This window comes from Sycon ciliatum, chromosome 11 (genome assembly GCF_964019385.1).
Source record: "Sycon ciliatum chromosome 11, ocSycCili1.1, whole genome shotgun sequence".
Taxonomy (NCBI): Eukaryota; Metazoa; Porifera; class Calcarea; order Leucosolenida; family Sycettidae; genus Sycon; species Sycon ciliatum.
Genome location: NC_088653.1, coordinates 15,422,154 through 15,435,950, shown reverse-complemented (window position 1 = coordinate 15,435,950; position 13,797 = coordinate 15,422,154). Strand labels below are relative to the sequence as shown.

At 47.1% G+C, this 13,797-nt stretch overlaps 1 protein-coding gene across 1 annotated transcript in view; it reads left to right on the top strand.

Annotated features, from left to right (window-relative positions):
* Nucleotides 1–3,015: 3,015 nt before the first annotated feature.
* LOC135827576 (uncharacterized) overlaps nucleotides 3,016–13,797 on the top strand; it is a 41,906-nt gene continuing 31,124 nt past the window's right edge. Inside the window, exons 1-3 of the mRNA XM_065340046.1 lie at nucleotides 3,016–3,352; nucleotides 11,095–11,397; nucleotides 13,173–13,448. Coding sequence (XP_065196118.1) covers nucleotides 3,268–3,352; nucleotides 11,095–11,397; nucleotides 13,173–13,448 — 664 coding nt within the window. The 5' untranslated portion in view covers nucleotides 3,016–3,267. The remainder of the gene's footprint in view (nucleotides 3,353–11,094; nucleotides 11,398–13,172; nucleotides 13,449–13,797) is intronic.

The window sequence follows — 13,797 nt, the reverse complement described above, 5'->3', positions numbered from 1 at the left end:
GTTTGCTCACTGTTTGTTTGCTTGCGTGGTGCACGCAAGGCATTCTTACCAGCAATGGCCTCAGACTCGGCAGCGCTTGTTGTTGCTGAAGCAAGAATCTCAGCTTGAGGCTTACATTATTATTATTATTATTATCTGTCAAGTGTCATTAATGACATTGTACATGATCATCACCGCGTGCGCTCGATCTAATCATTGATTGTCTTTATTTTATGTTTTGCCCGTACAAGAGGCATGGTTTGAGGGTAAAAAAATTTTTTTACGTCGCTAAATAGGTATTTTACGTAAAATAGGTATTTTACGACTCTCTGGTAGATCTACATGGTAGCAATGAAAAATAAATTTTCCAAAGCCAGATTCAAACCAGGCCCTAACGTACCTAGTACATGTAGTACTGTACCTGGCCAGATTTATTTATTTACATGTATGTATTTTTTAAAAGAGGTCGGAGGCGGATAATACTTTAAAACGAAGGTAAGTTATGGGTCGCAAATATCCACGCAAACACACATCCAGTCATAATAAGGCACTTGTCATAAGTATCCGAACGTTTTCGGTCCCTTCTCATCAAGGATTATACAGGGAATGGCTCAAGCTGGAAAGACTAAAACTTATATAGCGTAAAGATAATTAGATAACAACACTCGTGACAAGGTGGAAAATTATCAAGTTTAGCACGACACAAAACTCGTAGGAAAATAATAATAGTGACAACAACATAGTGAGCAATAATAATAAAAAGAGCCTAAAGCACTAGTAGATGGAACTGGAATTTAACTCTCGGTTTGTGAACACGCTGCTACAAGACACTGAGCAAAGGAGGCCCAGTGTCCAAGTTTGCCTCCACGGTGTAACGATTTTTAAAAAATCATTTTTTTAAATCTTTACGCTATATAAGTTTTAGTCTTTCCAGCTTGAGCCATTCCCTGTATAATCCTTGATGAGAAGGGACCGAAAACGTTCGGATACTTATGACAAGTGCCTTATTATGACTGGATGTGTGTTTGCGTGGATATTTGCGACCCATAACTTACCTTCGTTTTAATGTATGTATTTATTGATATTTACGGATTATTATTATTATTATTATTTATTAAATTTTTAATAGGGCATAACGTATATAACCCCAAAGGCTGGAGTGCCTATGTCAAGGGGTGTTTCCCGACACGCAAGCATCAAAGTATGCAACAGTTGTGTTGAGTTGCATCCGGCATCCGTTCATTCTACTCAGTTTCCTCCAAGGATGAATTCCCGTGATCTTTCTGTACTACACTACACCCTGCTGTCATGTTAGGCTATTTCCTACAATATTTTATTGTTTCCATTCGCTTCCATGTAATTGGGCGACACCGCCCGTTTGGTTCTGCGAATTCAAATTCAGTACTTTCATTTCTAGGGTACCCTGTAAGAAGGCCGTAGGCCTGTGGGGATTGCTCTATCAAAAATTTGATAATAATAATAATAAATAAAAACGTACCTACCTACCTACATGTACCTCAACCATGTATGTACATCTGTTTATAAGAAGATAGGAGCATTCCGCCGCTGCCGCCGTACAGTAGACCACACAACTAAGCGAATATTTTATTTATCCCTCATCCAATCCACTATTGAATACGCCAGCAACTCGTATGCTCACTGTCTTACACCATCTTTATACTCTCGCCTTGTTACTTTAAGTCATATCAGCATGAAACAGGTTTTTGGTCTCCCTCGCCGTACCCCGACTGTCTTTGTTTTGCGGCACGCTAAGTTATACTCCCTCGAATCTCGTCTCAACTTGAGGCTTTTTATTTTTGTTTTCCGCTGTATTCATCAGCTTACAAGTCCTCTTCTTTCCTCAATGTTCACCCTCCAGTCGGCTGCTACTTGCACCGAGAGGCGCACTAGAGGGCAATCATTCTCTTCACTTTCTTTGCCCGCTGCTACCACTAGATATGGCATGTTCTCCATTTCTTTCCTTGGCGCTGATAGGTGGAATTCTCTGCCTGTCTCGTGTCGTCAGGTTGAGCATCTATCCGTTTTTGTTTCGCTCTGTAAAGAGCACTTAGGGTTCCCTGTAACAAGACGGCAACGTCTGTAGGGCCTTCCCTATCAAAATAATAAATTCTACTACTACTACTACTACCTCTGTCTGGAACGAACCAAGACTCTTCAGTAGTTGCTGCTTCCTGTCGATGTACTGGAGTGTGGCTACATTGTAGTAAACTGTTCGTTCTGGTGCTGGCAAACGTTGTGCGTTCCATACTGTATACCGGTACCGGTCTCCTCGCCTTCGGGTCAAAGCAGAACGTGAACTTTCACTATATAACACACCGTCGACGCGTCACACGTACAGCGCCGAGCAATTGCCCAAATATGGTGAGTCATCCCGGATAAAACATTGTCTTGCAAAGGGGGTGAGACATGGGGCCGGGGAAGCTGCCATACATTCACAATCTCATGATGCTGGAGTGTGTGTCGGCCTCGCGCAAGCGCCCGCGCCTCTCGAGTCTCGGCACCGGAAGCGGATAGTGCGTATTAGGGTGTGGTATTTTACGACTCCCTGGTTTGGTATCAAAAGGCCGGTGCAGGCAGGCTCTGCGTACCAATTAAATTATAATTTGATCTTTGCGCAAATTCATGCGTAGAAGAATGTTTAAGGGCTAAAAGCTAGAGTACAATCGATCCTGCGATAAAAGGAGCAAAGCGCCAATTGTTGACAGATTTGGTACGGCCCTTTCGTAGACGCCTATATGCGCCTAGCGCCTAGCGCCTGGCCGAATGCTAGTATAGTACCGATGCGTGGAGCGGAGATACCTTTGCCGTATCCCACACGTCACGGTATCCACGCCTAGGACTCTCTTTTGAGCTCTTCAAAGATACAACTCCTGGGAAGAAACGCTACGGTGGCTGGTAGTGCCGACCATAACGATGCCACATGCGCCTCTCTACGAGCCGTCGGAGGCTCCAAAAGGGCTTCGGTTTTTTTCAAGGGGAAGCGTCTCGGCTGCTTGATCGAGAGAGGGATGGGAGGACACGTTCAGTATTGTTTGGAGACGGAATAAGAATTACATTTACGCTGTCGTGTTGGCCATAGATCAGAATTGAGAACAGTGCTGGAGAGAAATAGCCTCATTTAGTGTTGATGTTGGTGGTGAAAGTACACCTGTCCTGCAGCTAGTCGGACGAGGCAGTCCGAAAGATTTCCCCGTTGTCTGGTTACGCGGTGCAGCACGCGGCTCCCCCTCCCCTTCCCTGCTGTCAGGCCGGAGACTGAGTAGGAACATGGATGGTACCGGCGGTAGAATGCTGTTCCGTGCCCTGGTCGTGGCCGTGTTGTGCGTGTCGCTGGGAGAGTGCACCGCTTACCGTAAGTTTCTCTCGCGCGGGAGTATGGTGTGTGCTTGCGTGTGCGTGGCCCCTGGATCTGAACCACAAAGACTTTAAGTCACAGTTGAACACGCACTCGCCTGCTGCTGCTGGTTTATTTATTTATTTATTCATTTTATCGATTCCCCAAAGGCCGAGGCCTAAGTCGAGGGGGTCTCCGTTCATGGCTTACTGGGAATATATCTGCAAAGTATAGTGGTAAAAGGATGCAGTTTATAGCGAAGCGATGCATAGTGTTGCAGTACTGTTTTTTTTGCGTAGTAGATCTTTTTTATTATTATTATGGCACCCATTTTGATATTCCAGGGGATGGTCCACGCCTGGTAAAGAGAATAAATAGAGAAAAGGATCCGACTGTGATGCGATCGCACGATGAAAATAAAGAACATTGACAAATTAAAAGAAAAAAAACTTTTTATAATTAATTATAGAGATGAATTATTGTTACAGTGCCGTAGAGTGACGAATATCCGCAGCCCTCCGTGTGCACATCCGTGTCCCGCATGAGGTTGAGAGCGCTCACACATCGCTCACACATGAACACACATGACTGTCTGTACTGTGCGCATCGCGTATACGGCGGACGGGTGCAGTAACTTAAGATGACTATACAGACTACAGGGGAACAATTTTGAAGTTAGTTTTTTCAAATTGAAAACATGGACAACGGTTGGGAACATGTTATGTATTCGACTCCACCAACTAGACCAGATCTGAACAGTCAGACTTACACGAGCCAGGATTCCATGGAACCTTGGAACGAGTAGCTTGTGTGCGGCTCGATGGTGCCCGCCTTCCTCTCTTTGGAATTATCACTAAGTACATGACATCCGTGAACCTATCGAGCAGTGCTCAAGCTGACTTTCATGCCATGGAATGTGTCAGTACTCCTTGTCAGTTTTGTGCTAGATTGTGCACGTCTGACTGTTCAAAATCTAGTCTAGTTATCCAAACCTCTCTTCATTGCAATGCGACTAACAGTTACAGCCGTATTGTACAGAGTTGTGTGTGCACATGGTGTGTGTGTGTGTGTGTGTGTGTGTGTGTGTGTGTGTGTGTGTGTGCGTGTGTGTGTGTGTATGTGTGTGTGTGTGTCACGTGTGTGTGTGTGCGTGTGTGTGTGTGTGTGTGTGTGCACGTGTGTGTGTGCGTGTGTGTGTGTGTGTGTGTGTGTGCAGGGGGGGGGGGGGCAGCAACTTTGGGTGCGGAGTCAGATGGATGCGAGCCATGTACTCAATCTAACCTGTCTCTACCCAATTCTGTAGACGGCTAGCTGTTTCGGCCATCTAGGCCTCAGCAGTACAGCTACGAGCTTTAAGTAAGCTGAAACACCGGCCATGGTGCAAAGGAGACATCACCGACATTAAGAGAGAGAGATTGATTTGTGTCTCGTGTCCGTACCATCTACGCCAACACCCGCTTTGAACCCGCTGGTTTCATTCCTTCCAGAGTTTCTGTAACATCGTAACGAATGTTATGGCTGATTTCTACAGTACGCATTTGTTATAACTTATAACCCTTCCTCTTCTCAATCTATGTTATAATTTTGCAGATATATTCCCAGTAAGCCATGAAGGGAGACCCCCTCGACTTAGGCCTCGGCCTTTGGAGAATCCATAAATAAATAAATAAAGATAGCTGCATCTAGGCCTCATCAATACGGCTGCGAGCTTTAAGTAAGCTGAAACACCGGCCAAGGTGCAAAGGAGACATCGCCGACATTAAGATAGCTCGTCGCACTAGCTCCAGAGTGCCCCTACTGCAGAAAGTAGCGAGCGACTCTGTGAGCTGAGTTAAATCCAACGTTCAGTAAAACCTGTCAAGGCGACCACCTGTCCTGGAAGACCACTCGAATAAGGCGACCACCTGTCCTGGAAGACCACTCGAATAAGGCGACCACCTGTCCTGAAAGACCACTCGAATAAGGCGACCTCCTGTCCTGGAAGACCACTCGAATAAGGCGACCACCTGTCCTGGAAGACCACTCGAATAAGGCGACCACCTGTCCTGGAAGACCACTCGAATAAGGCGACCACCTGTCCTGGAAGACCACTAGAATAAGGCGACCACCTGTCCTGGAAGACCACTCGAATAAGGCGACCACCTGTCCTGGAAGACCACTCGAATAAGGCGACCACCTGTCCTGGAAGACCACTCGAATAAGGCGACCACCTGTCCTGGAAGACCACTCGAATAAGGCGACCACCTGTCCTGGAAGACCACTCGAATAAGGCGACCACCTGTCCTGGAAGACCACTCGAATAAGGCGACCACCTGTCCTGGAAGACCACTCGAATAAGGCGACCACCTGTCCTGGAAGACCACTCGAATAAGGCGACCACCTGTCCTGGAAGACCACTCGAATAAGGCGACCACCTGTCCTGGAAGACCACTCGAATAAGGCGACCACCTGTCCTGGAAGACCACTCGAATAAGGCGACCACCTGTCCTGGAAGACCACTCGAATAAGGCGACCACCTGTCCTGGAAGACCACTCGAATAAGGCGACCACCTGTCCTGGAAGACCACTCGAATAAGGCGACCACCTGTCCTGGAAGACCACTCGAATAAGGCGACCACCTGTCCTGGAAGACCACTCGAATAAGGCGACCACCTGTCCTGGAAGACCACTCGAATAAGGCGACCACCTGTCCTGGAAGACCACTCGAATAAGGCGACCACCTGTCCTGGAAGACCACTCGAATAAGGCGACCACCTGTCCTGGAAGACCACTCGAATAAGGCGACCACCTGTCCTGGAAGACCACTCGAATAAGGCGACCACCTGTCCTGGAAGACCACTCGAATAAGGCGACCACCTGTCCTGGAAGACCACTCGAATAAGGCGACCACCTGTCCTGGAAGACCACTCGAATAAGGCGACCACCTGTCCTGGAAGACCACTCGAATAAGGCGACCACCTGTCCTGGAAGACCACTCGAATAAGGCGACCACCTGTCCTGGAAGACCACTCGAATAAGGCGACCACCTGTCCTGGAAGACCACTCGAATAAGGCGACCACCTGTCCTGGAAGACCACTCGAATAAGGCGACCACCTGTCCTGGAAGACCACTCGAATAAGGCGACCACCTGTCCTGGAAGACAACTCGAATAAGGCGACCACCTGTCCCGGAAGACCACTCGAATAAGGTGACCACCTGTCCTGGAAGACCACTCGAATGAGGCGACCACCTGTCCTGGAAGACCACTGGAACCAGGACCAAGGGGTGCTATTTTCAGTCAAAGGACCCTGGATCAGGAGACCACCTGGTAACAGAGGCCACATTCTAAAGGTTCCTTGAGCGGTCGTCTTAGACAGGTATTACTGTACTTTAACCCAGACCAATGTGACCAGAAAGTAGATGGTGGCCCAGCAAGTCCTCCCTAGTGTCTTCGTGATGCAGTTGTGGACATCTGCGCTGGTTTGATCGTGCGTGATCCTCCGGTGGACAAACCAGAGCTATTCGGGTGCGGACTACAGGAAAGATCTGTTGTTCGTGAAGGCGAGAAAATCAGCCGCCATCCATGAATGTTAGATGTTTTAGAGAGTTTCAGTTGAGTGTTTATCCCGGCCATTGATGTCAGGGTTCTAGCCAGGTCAAAAATGGTAGGGAGGGGAGTGGGGGCAGGGGAAACAGTTGCCCTGTAAGGGCCATAACCCATTTTCTCCATTTTGCAAAATTGTCTTGCCATGCAAACATGCAACGTTCGGAGTAATGTGCATGAAAAGCACAAAAATCGACAAATGAGTAGGGCGGGGGAGGACGCCACTTTTTTACAGGAGTGCGCTCAACCAGAGTAGGGAGGGTAGGAGGGGGGGGGGGGGCTGCACCCTCCCCCCCCCCCCCTCTGGCTAGAGCCATGGATGTTATAAGAGTACCTACTGTGTGTATAAATCCAAATATGGCCTGCAATGGGATTTAGACGTGTTGCCTCGGTGCGTATACCGTCTTCCCCCCTTCATGTGTATAGAACTAACGGTTACAAGTGAACTCAGATGGTGAGACAATTTTTTTATGGTAAAAACAGGAGGACAAAATGTTACGAGTTATGACTACCTGTCCACAAAGTGAAAGTGAATGTGACAAGTGAGTAGTGGTTTTGGCAAGCCGCCGGAAAGTGCCCAATGCACAGAGCACAGCGTTTGGGCATGAGATAGAAAATGAGAGTATCTCCCCCCCCCCCGGCATGAATATTTGATAGGAAGTAGTTTTAAAGAGCAGACCCGCTTTTCTCAGCGAATGGGAAAGAGCGGATCTGCTCGTAACTACTTGGTATGAATGAAGCTGCAGGAAGCCTCTCGGCTGCTACGATGAAACTTTGAGTTACGACAATGCAGTTTGATGTATGGCACCGCCGTAAACTCAGATACATACTTGGAATCATCTTTCCCAATAAAATTTCGAACGAGAGAGCTTGGAAGCTCAGGGCCCTGCGCTATGCTTTGTTGCTTAGCGTAGCGTACATGTTGTTAGAACTGATGGAAATGCTTTTTCCTTTGATTAGCTACATCATTGTATTGCAAAAACTTTTCAATGAGATACTGAAGTAACGTCTTCTGCATAGCTATGGGACCGGCGCTGACTCTGCCGATCACTGGCGTTCTGGAGTCGACGGGATGTCTGTCCTGACGTTTCCTGGGACCGGCGCTGACTCTGCCGATCACGGGCGTTCTTCTTCTTCTTCTTCTTATTATTATTATTATACTGACGGCAACTAACATCCATTCTGATTGCATTTACTCGTCTCCCTATTTCGTATTTCTTTCTAGAAAATCTCCCCATACAACAGGGAGTCGTTTACATAATAATTATGACTCCCTGCTATACATCTACATGACTGTATATACGTTATAATTATTATGCTATCGGCCTACATGCGATTTCCGGGCTGGTCGACAGGCGGCCCAGCCAGCCTGCTAGTGGGATCTCGGCCTCGCACATAAATCCACACAAAATGTTACTGCACTGAATGCATTCCCCCGAAACACTTCACATGTATACTCATTCTCTTGATGGTACCGTAGTCATGATGGGATGGGACACGTACGGGGTAGCGCCAGGCATGTCGATGGCACAAACAAACAAAAATATTGTGGCCAGCTGTCTTTGCTGGTACGGTACAGTACGGGACAGATACGGGATAGCGCCAGGCGTGACACAAACAAACAAACAAACACCAAATTAAAGCTGTGTGGACCCTGGCTAGCGCCAGACGTTACTGAAGTAACGTCTTCTGCATAGCTAAGGGAATAATGCTCTTTATGCTAAAACTGCTCAATGCCCAATAAGTGCAGTCTGTAGACGCCGGCGCTTATTATGGTTTGGACATGTCATTCGTGAAGGGAAGGACGCTGTGTCGTACAAAGCCCTTCACATGGCAATGAATATAACAGATATAAAGAAGCCCAGAGGTCGCCCAGTGACCAGATGGGTAGACAACATTAGGAATGACCTTTTACTTCTCAATATGTCTCTTTTGGAAGCGGAGCAACTTGCCTCAGACAGAACGCACTGGCTCGGCGTTGTCGACAGATGCATGACCCTCATTTGATTTTTCATATGAGCTATATGCGTGCTGTATTATTATTTTTACAAGAAGTCGGAGGCGGATAATACTTTAGTAACGAAGGTACGTGTTGGGTCGTAAGTATCCACGCAAACACACATCCAGTCAAAATAAGGCACTTGTCAAAGTATCCGAACGTTTTCGGTCCCTTCTCATCAAGGATTATACAGGGAATGGCTCAAGTTGGAAAGACTAAAACTTATATAGCGTAAAGATATGAGATAACAACACTCGTGACAAGGTGGAAAAAGTATCAAGTTCAGCACGACACAAAACTCGAAGGAAATAATAATAGCGACAAGAACATAGTGAGCAAATTAAGTTACATTGTTAACACCTCGACGAGGAGTAACACCAAACAATTGTAGCGACAACACATTTTCTTTCTGTACGCAAAGTTCAGGATCTAACTTACGGATATACAAAGCTTCTAACACAGCCAGATGCAACGCACATCTACCACGTGACAATATTGAGAACACATTATCACTGTACAACTCACGACAATTGGTACGGGCTGACAGATGTTGCTTAATGGACGAAGTGCGATTCTTAGCTCCGTTGGGTGTAGTCTCCTCCAATGTCCCGTCATCTCGCCTCTTAAAACGAACCTCAATATCGAGCACCGGACAAGTTGGAGTAAGAAGATCAATAGAAATCCGCAATGGAGGAGACGTAGCTGAAAGGACACTGGGCATCGCGCACACAACGGCTGGTGTCAGAAAACGTGGAAGGCCGCGGAAAAGCAAAGAGGCGGATAGTGGTGATGCCGCGAAGAGGCGAGATGACGGGACATTGGAGGAGACTACACCCAACGGAGCTAAGAATCGCACTTCGTCCATTAAGCAACATCTGTCAGCCCGTACCAATTGTCGTGAGTTGTACAGTGATAATGTGTTCTCAATATTGTCACGTGGTAGATGTGCGTTGCATCTGGCTGTGTTAGAAGCTTTGTATATCCGTAAGTTAGATCCTGAACTTTGCGTACAGAAAGAAAATGTGTTGTCGCTACAATTGTTTGGTGTTACTCCTCGTCGAGGTGTTAACAATGTAACTTAATTTGCTCACTATGTTCTTGTCGCTATTATTACTTCCTTCGAGTTTTGTGTCGTGCTGAACTTGATACTTTTTCCACCTTGTCACGAGTGTTGTTATCTCATATCTTTACGCTATATAAGTTTTAGTCTTTCCAACTTGAGCCATTCCCTGTATAATCCTTGATGAGAAGGGACCGAAAACGTTCGGATACTTTGACAAGTGCCTTATTTTGACTGGATGTGTGTTTGCGTGGATACTTACGACCCAACACGTACCTTCGTTACTAATGTATTATTATTATTATTAATTTATTATTATTATTATTATTAATGCAGTTTTAATTGGACCCTGTCTCATCCATAATAATAATTATTATTATGTACAGCAATACAGGTACTGTACAGAGCACTAGCACTCTTTGCGCTACGGTGTGAGACGCACTTTCGTACGAAGTACGATAGCGGTGACAGCGCAAGGGGTCAGTGCGTGGAGGCCAGCAGATCTTGCAAAAAGCGGGGTGGGCGTTTGCAGTGGACTTTACCATACAGACAGTCTAAAGCAGGGGGGGGGGGGGGGGGGCGGGGGGGGGGGGGGATGGCAGGTGTGAGTCCAGTCAAGTGTCAAGTCGTCGGCGGAATAGCGCGAGCTCCAGTGTGGGAGAAAACCCATTCCAAAATAGGCATTGTAAGTGTACGAATTTTTCGGCCCATTCACATTTCGGCCTCCCGGGGCTAAAACCCAATTTCGGCCGCATCAACTGTTCGGTCCGTACTGCCGCCGCCAGTATACCATGGTATACACTGTCACACTGAACCTTGCAAAACAACGATTTTGGGCGAAACAAATTTTGGGCGAAACATGACCAGGCCGAAAATCGCCGAAAATCGATAAAATTATGTGCCGAATATTTAGGAAATCCGCAGAGGCCACATGCCACGTACTGCTCTTTTCTCTCCGAAACTCAACACTTGCAAGCCAGAAAAGAGCAGTACGTGGCATGTGGCCTCTGATTTCCTAATACTTTGAAATTCTCCGTGAAGTCCAAATTTGAATATTTGTTGACTGTAATACAGTATAATTATTCCTGTTCTGTTGTTATCGTGTTGTTTACTACAGACGACTACTTGTGCAGATCTGCGCTTCACGTAAGGCTGCGGTACTTTCCAGCTGACATGCCGTTTGCCCGTGCGGAGCAGACTTGCAAGGAAAACAATGGATTTATTGCGCCGCACGACAGCTGTACGAAGGGGTTCATCTCGGAGCTCACTCCGACCGGCGGTGCATCGAAACCGGTCATCTGGCTGGCGAAGAATAGCAGCGCGCCCGGCGTGAGCTCTGCGTCGGACGGCTCTCAGCATAAGCAGTCTGGAAGCGAGGCTGGACAGGCAATGCACAAGGTTGTCTGCCGGATTGCCCTTGGTGAGTTGTAGCATTCGATCAGCAGCCGCACTGTGTATAGAATGGCCTCATGTCCGTCACATGACCACACCTGGCAGCCATGTTTGACTCCAACACTCCACTCAAACCCTGCATCTACGGGTCACATGACGTCGGCCATGTTGGTTCCAACAAGAATAAGAGAATGACCAAGTGTTGTTGGAACTATAGTAGCTCTGCCGTTCGGTATTGAGCGCTCAGTTGAACAGCCTGGAAACGATCTGCTTTACTTGCACAATATCCTGTTGAGGTTGTGCCTCCCCTTAATGCCCTGTGTTCGGTCTCTTCAGTTTCTCGGTCCGGCGCAGTCGTTTTCACTCTCACCCCTCTACACGCGTCATCCATGCTACTGTTGCTCCAACAACACTTTGCCGTCCTCTTATTCTTGTTGGCTTTTATTGTGTATGTATGTTCTGTTGCGCTGTGCTGACACACAAGTCGCACACACAACACATTCGTGTGCACAGATACAGAATTAGTGGACGGCATCATCGTCCATTCTGGATGGCCTCAAACGTACCGTGGCGCACTATTTCGCCGGACGAAGGAGTTAACAAAGGCGCAGCCTCAACAAAATACTGTGCTGCAGGAATGTTGATGTGTGTCTCTGATTTGTATTTGTATTTTATTATATTATTTTAAGGATTTCCCAAAGGCTTTGGGCCTGTCGAGGGGATCTCCTGCAAGAAGAGTGAAGCGACAGCTTTATGTAGAGGGAGCAGTTAATCGAGGATAGGCTAAGGAAATAGATTGAGGCATACAAAATCTGGTAATTAAGGAGTTGGGATACCGTCAGTGTAATGAATATATTGGCGAAAATGCTGATAGAGAGAATGCTTAACTTCGGGGAGGCTGGTTATCGAGGTAAGAGAAGGCGGTAGGCAATTCCATAGCATTGCAGCTTTGTTGGAAAAGAGGGAAGAAAAATGCACACCGTGATAATTGATGTTAAGTTTGTTTGGTCTTCTTGGACTTGAAGACAGTAAAAGGTGAAATATTGGAGGTGTTCTGGAGATATATGGATAAGTTGAAATAGAGTAACAAGAGCTGATACTTGTCTGCGAAAATGCAAGGACTCTAAGTCACAAAGGGCATTTAACTGGGATTTCGTTTCGCATCTATCTACATTGACTTTTTTACGTAGCAAATACTTCCTAGCTACTCTGGCTTGTAAAATATTGAAACGCTCCAGCTCAGCTTTGGTGATGGCATAGATGACTGATGATCGCTTAGTGCGTGAAGCTCAGAGTTTAAAGCACTTTTTCCGTCCTCTTATTGTTTGAACAAGAGATGAGGTGGGTAACAAGAGATGGGTCGTCAACATCAAAGAAGACCTCAGACCTCTGAATGTGCCGATTCAGAAATGCCTCAACCTCACCACCCACACTGAGCAACTCTGGTTAACGATCATTGACAGACGCATGACCCCGTATGATTTGTTTATGCGGGCAATGTGCGACCTGTTCGTATTATTATTATTATTGTTGTTTGAACTGGCTCTGCCTTTCGGCATTGAGCACTCTCTTGGACAGCCTGGAACCTCTCTGTAACACATGCACAGTAAAATCTGTCAAGGCGACCACTCGAATACGGCGACCACCTGTCCTAGAAGACCACTGAAACCAGGACCAATGCATGATATGTCCTGTCAAATGACCCTGGATAAGGAGACCACCTGGCAACCGAGACTGCGTTTAAAAGGTCCCTTGAACGCTCGTCTTAGACAAGTTTCACTGTATGCTGGCTGTGATGTGCAGAGCACCATACGTGTGGAGCGGACGCGGCATCCAAGACCAGACTGCTGCTGCTTGGCGCCGACATGCCGTTCATGCAGGCGCGCGCATACTGCGCCAGTCTCGGCATGCGCCTCACCTGGTCTAAGACCTGCGCCAAACAGCTCGTGCAGTCCCTGGGCCAGACGGGGAAGGCCTGGGTCGAAGGGAAGGTCAACGGCTGGTTTCGCCACGACACCAACGGCCATATACGCCATCCGAACGAGCATCTCCGCGTTGTCTGCGAAGCCAAGTTTGACGGTAAGGAATTTGAGATTTTGTACTTTTTACTGTTTTAAAAGGATTCCCCAGAGGCTTTTGCCTGTCGAGGGGGTTTCCAAACTTTCCGTAATACAAAAGCTGTGCAGTGAAGTGATGAGCAATAGGTGAGCAAAGACAGGGATAAAGAAGTGTGAGTAGTGTAGCTGTGGTGCTCCGCATCGTCAGGCAGCTTGGGTCTCAGTGCTGTGGATTTCTGGCTGCATTATGCTTCATTTCTTTATCCACATACCAAACATGCAAGGACTACACCAGGAAAGTACCAAATTGTCTGCCAATTTTTCCGCTGGCATTATACGCCGAGGGCTACCACTGCTGCCCCCCCCCCCAA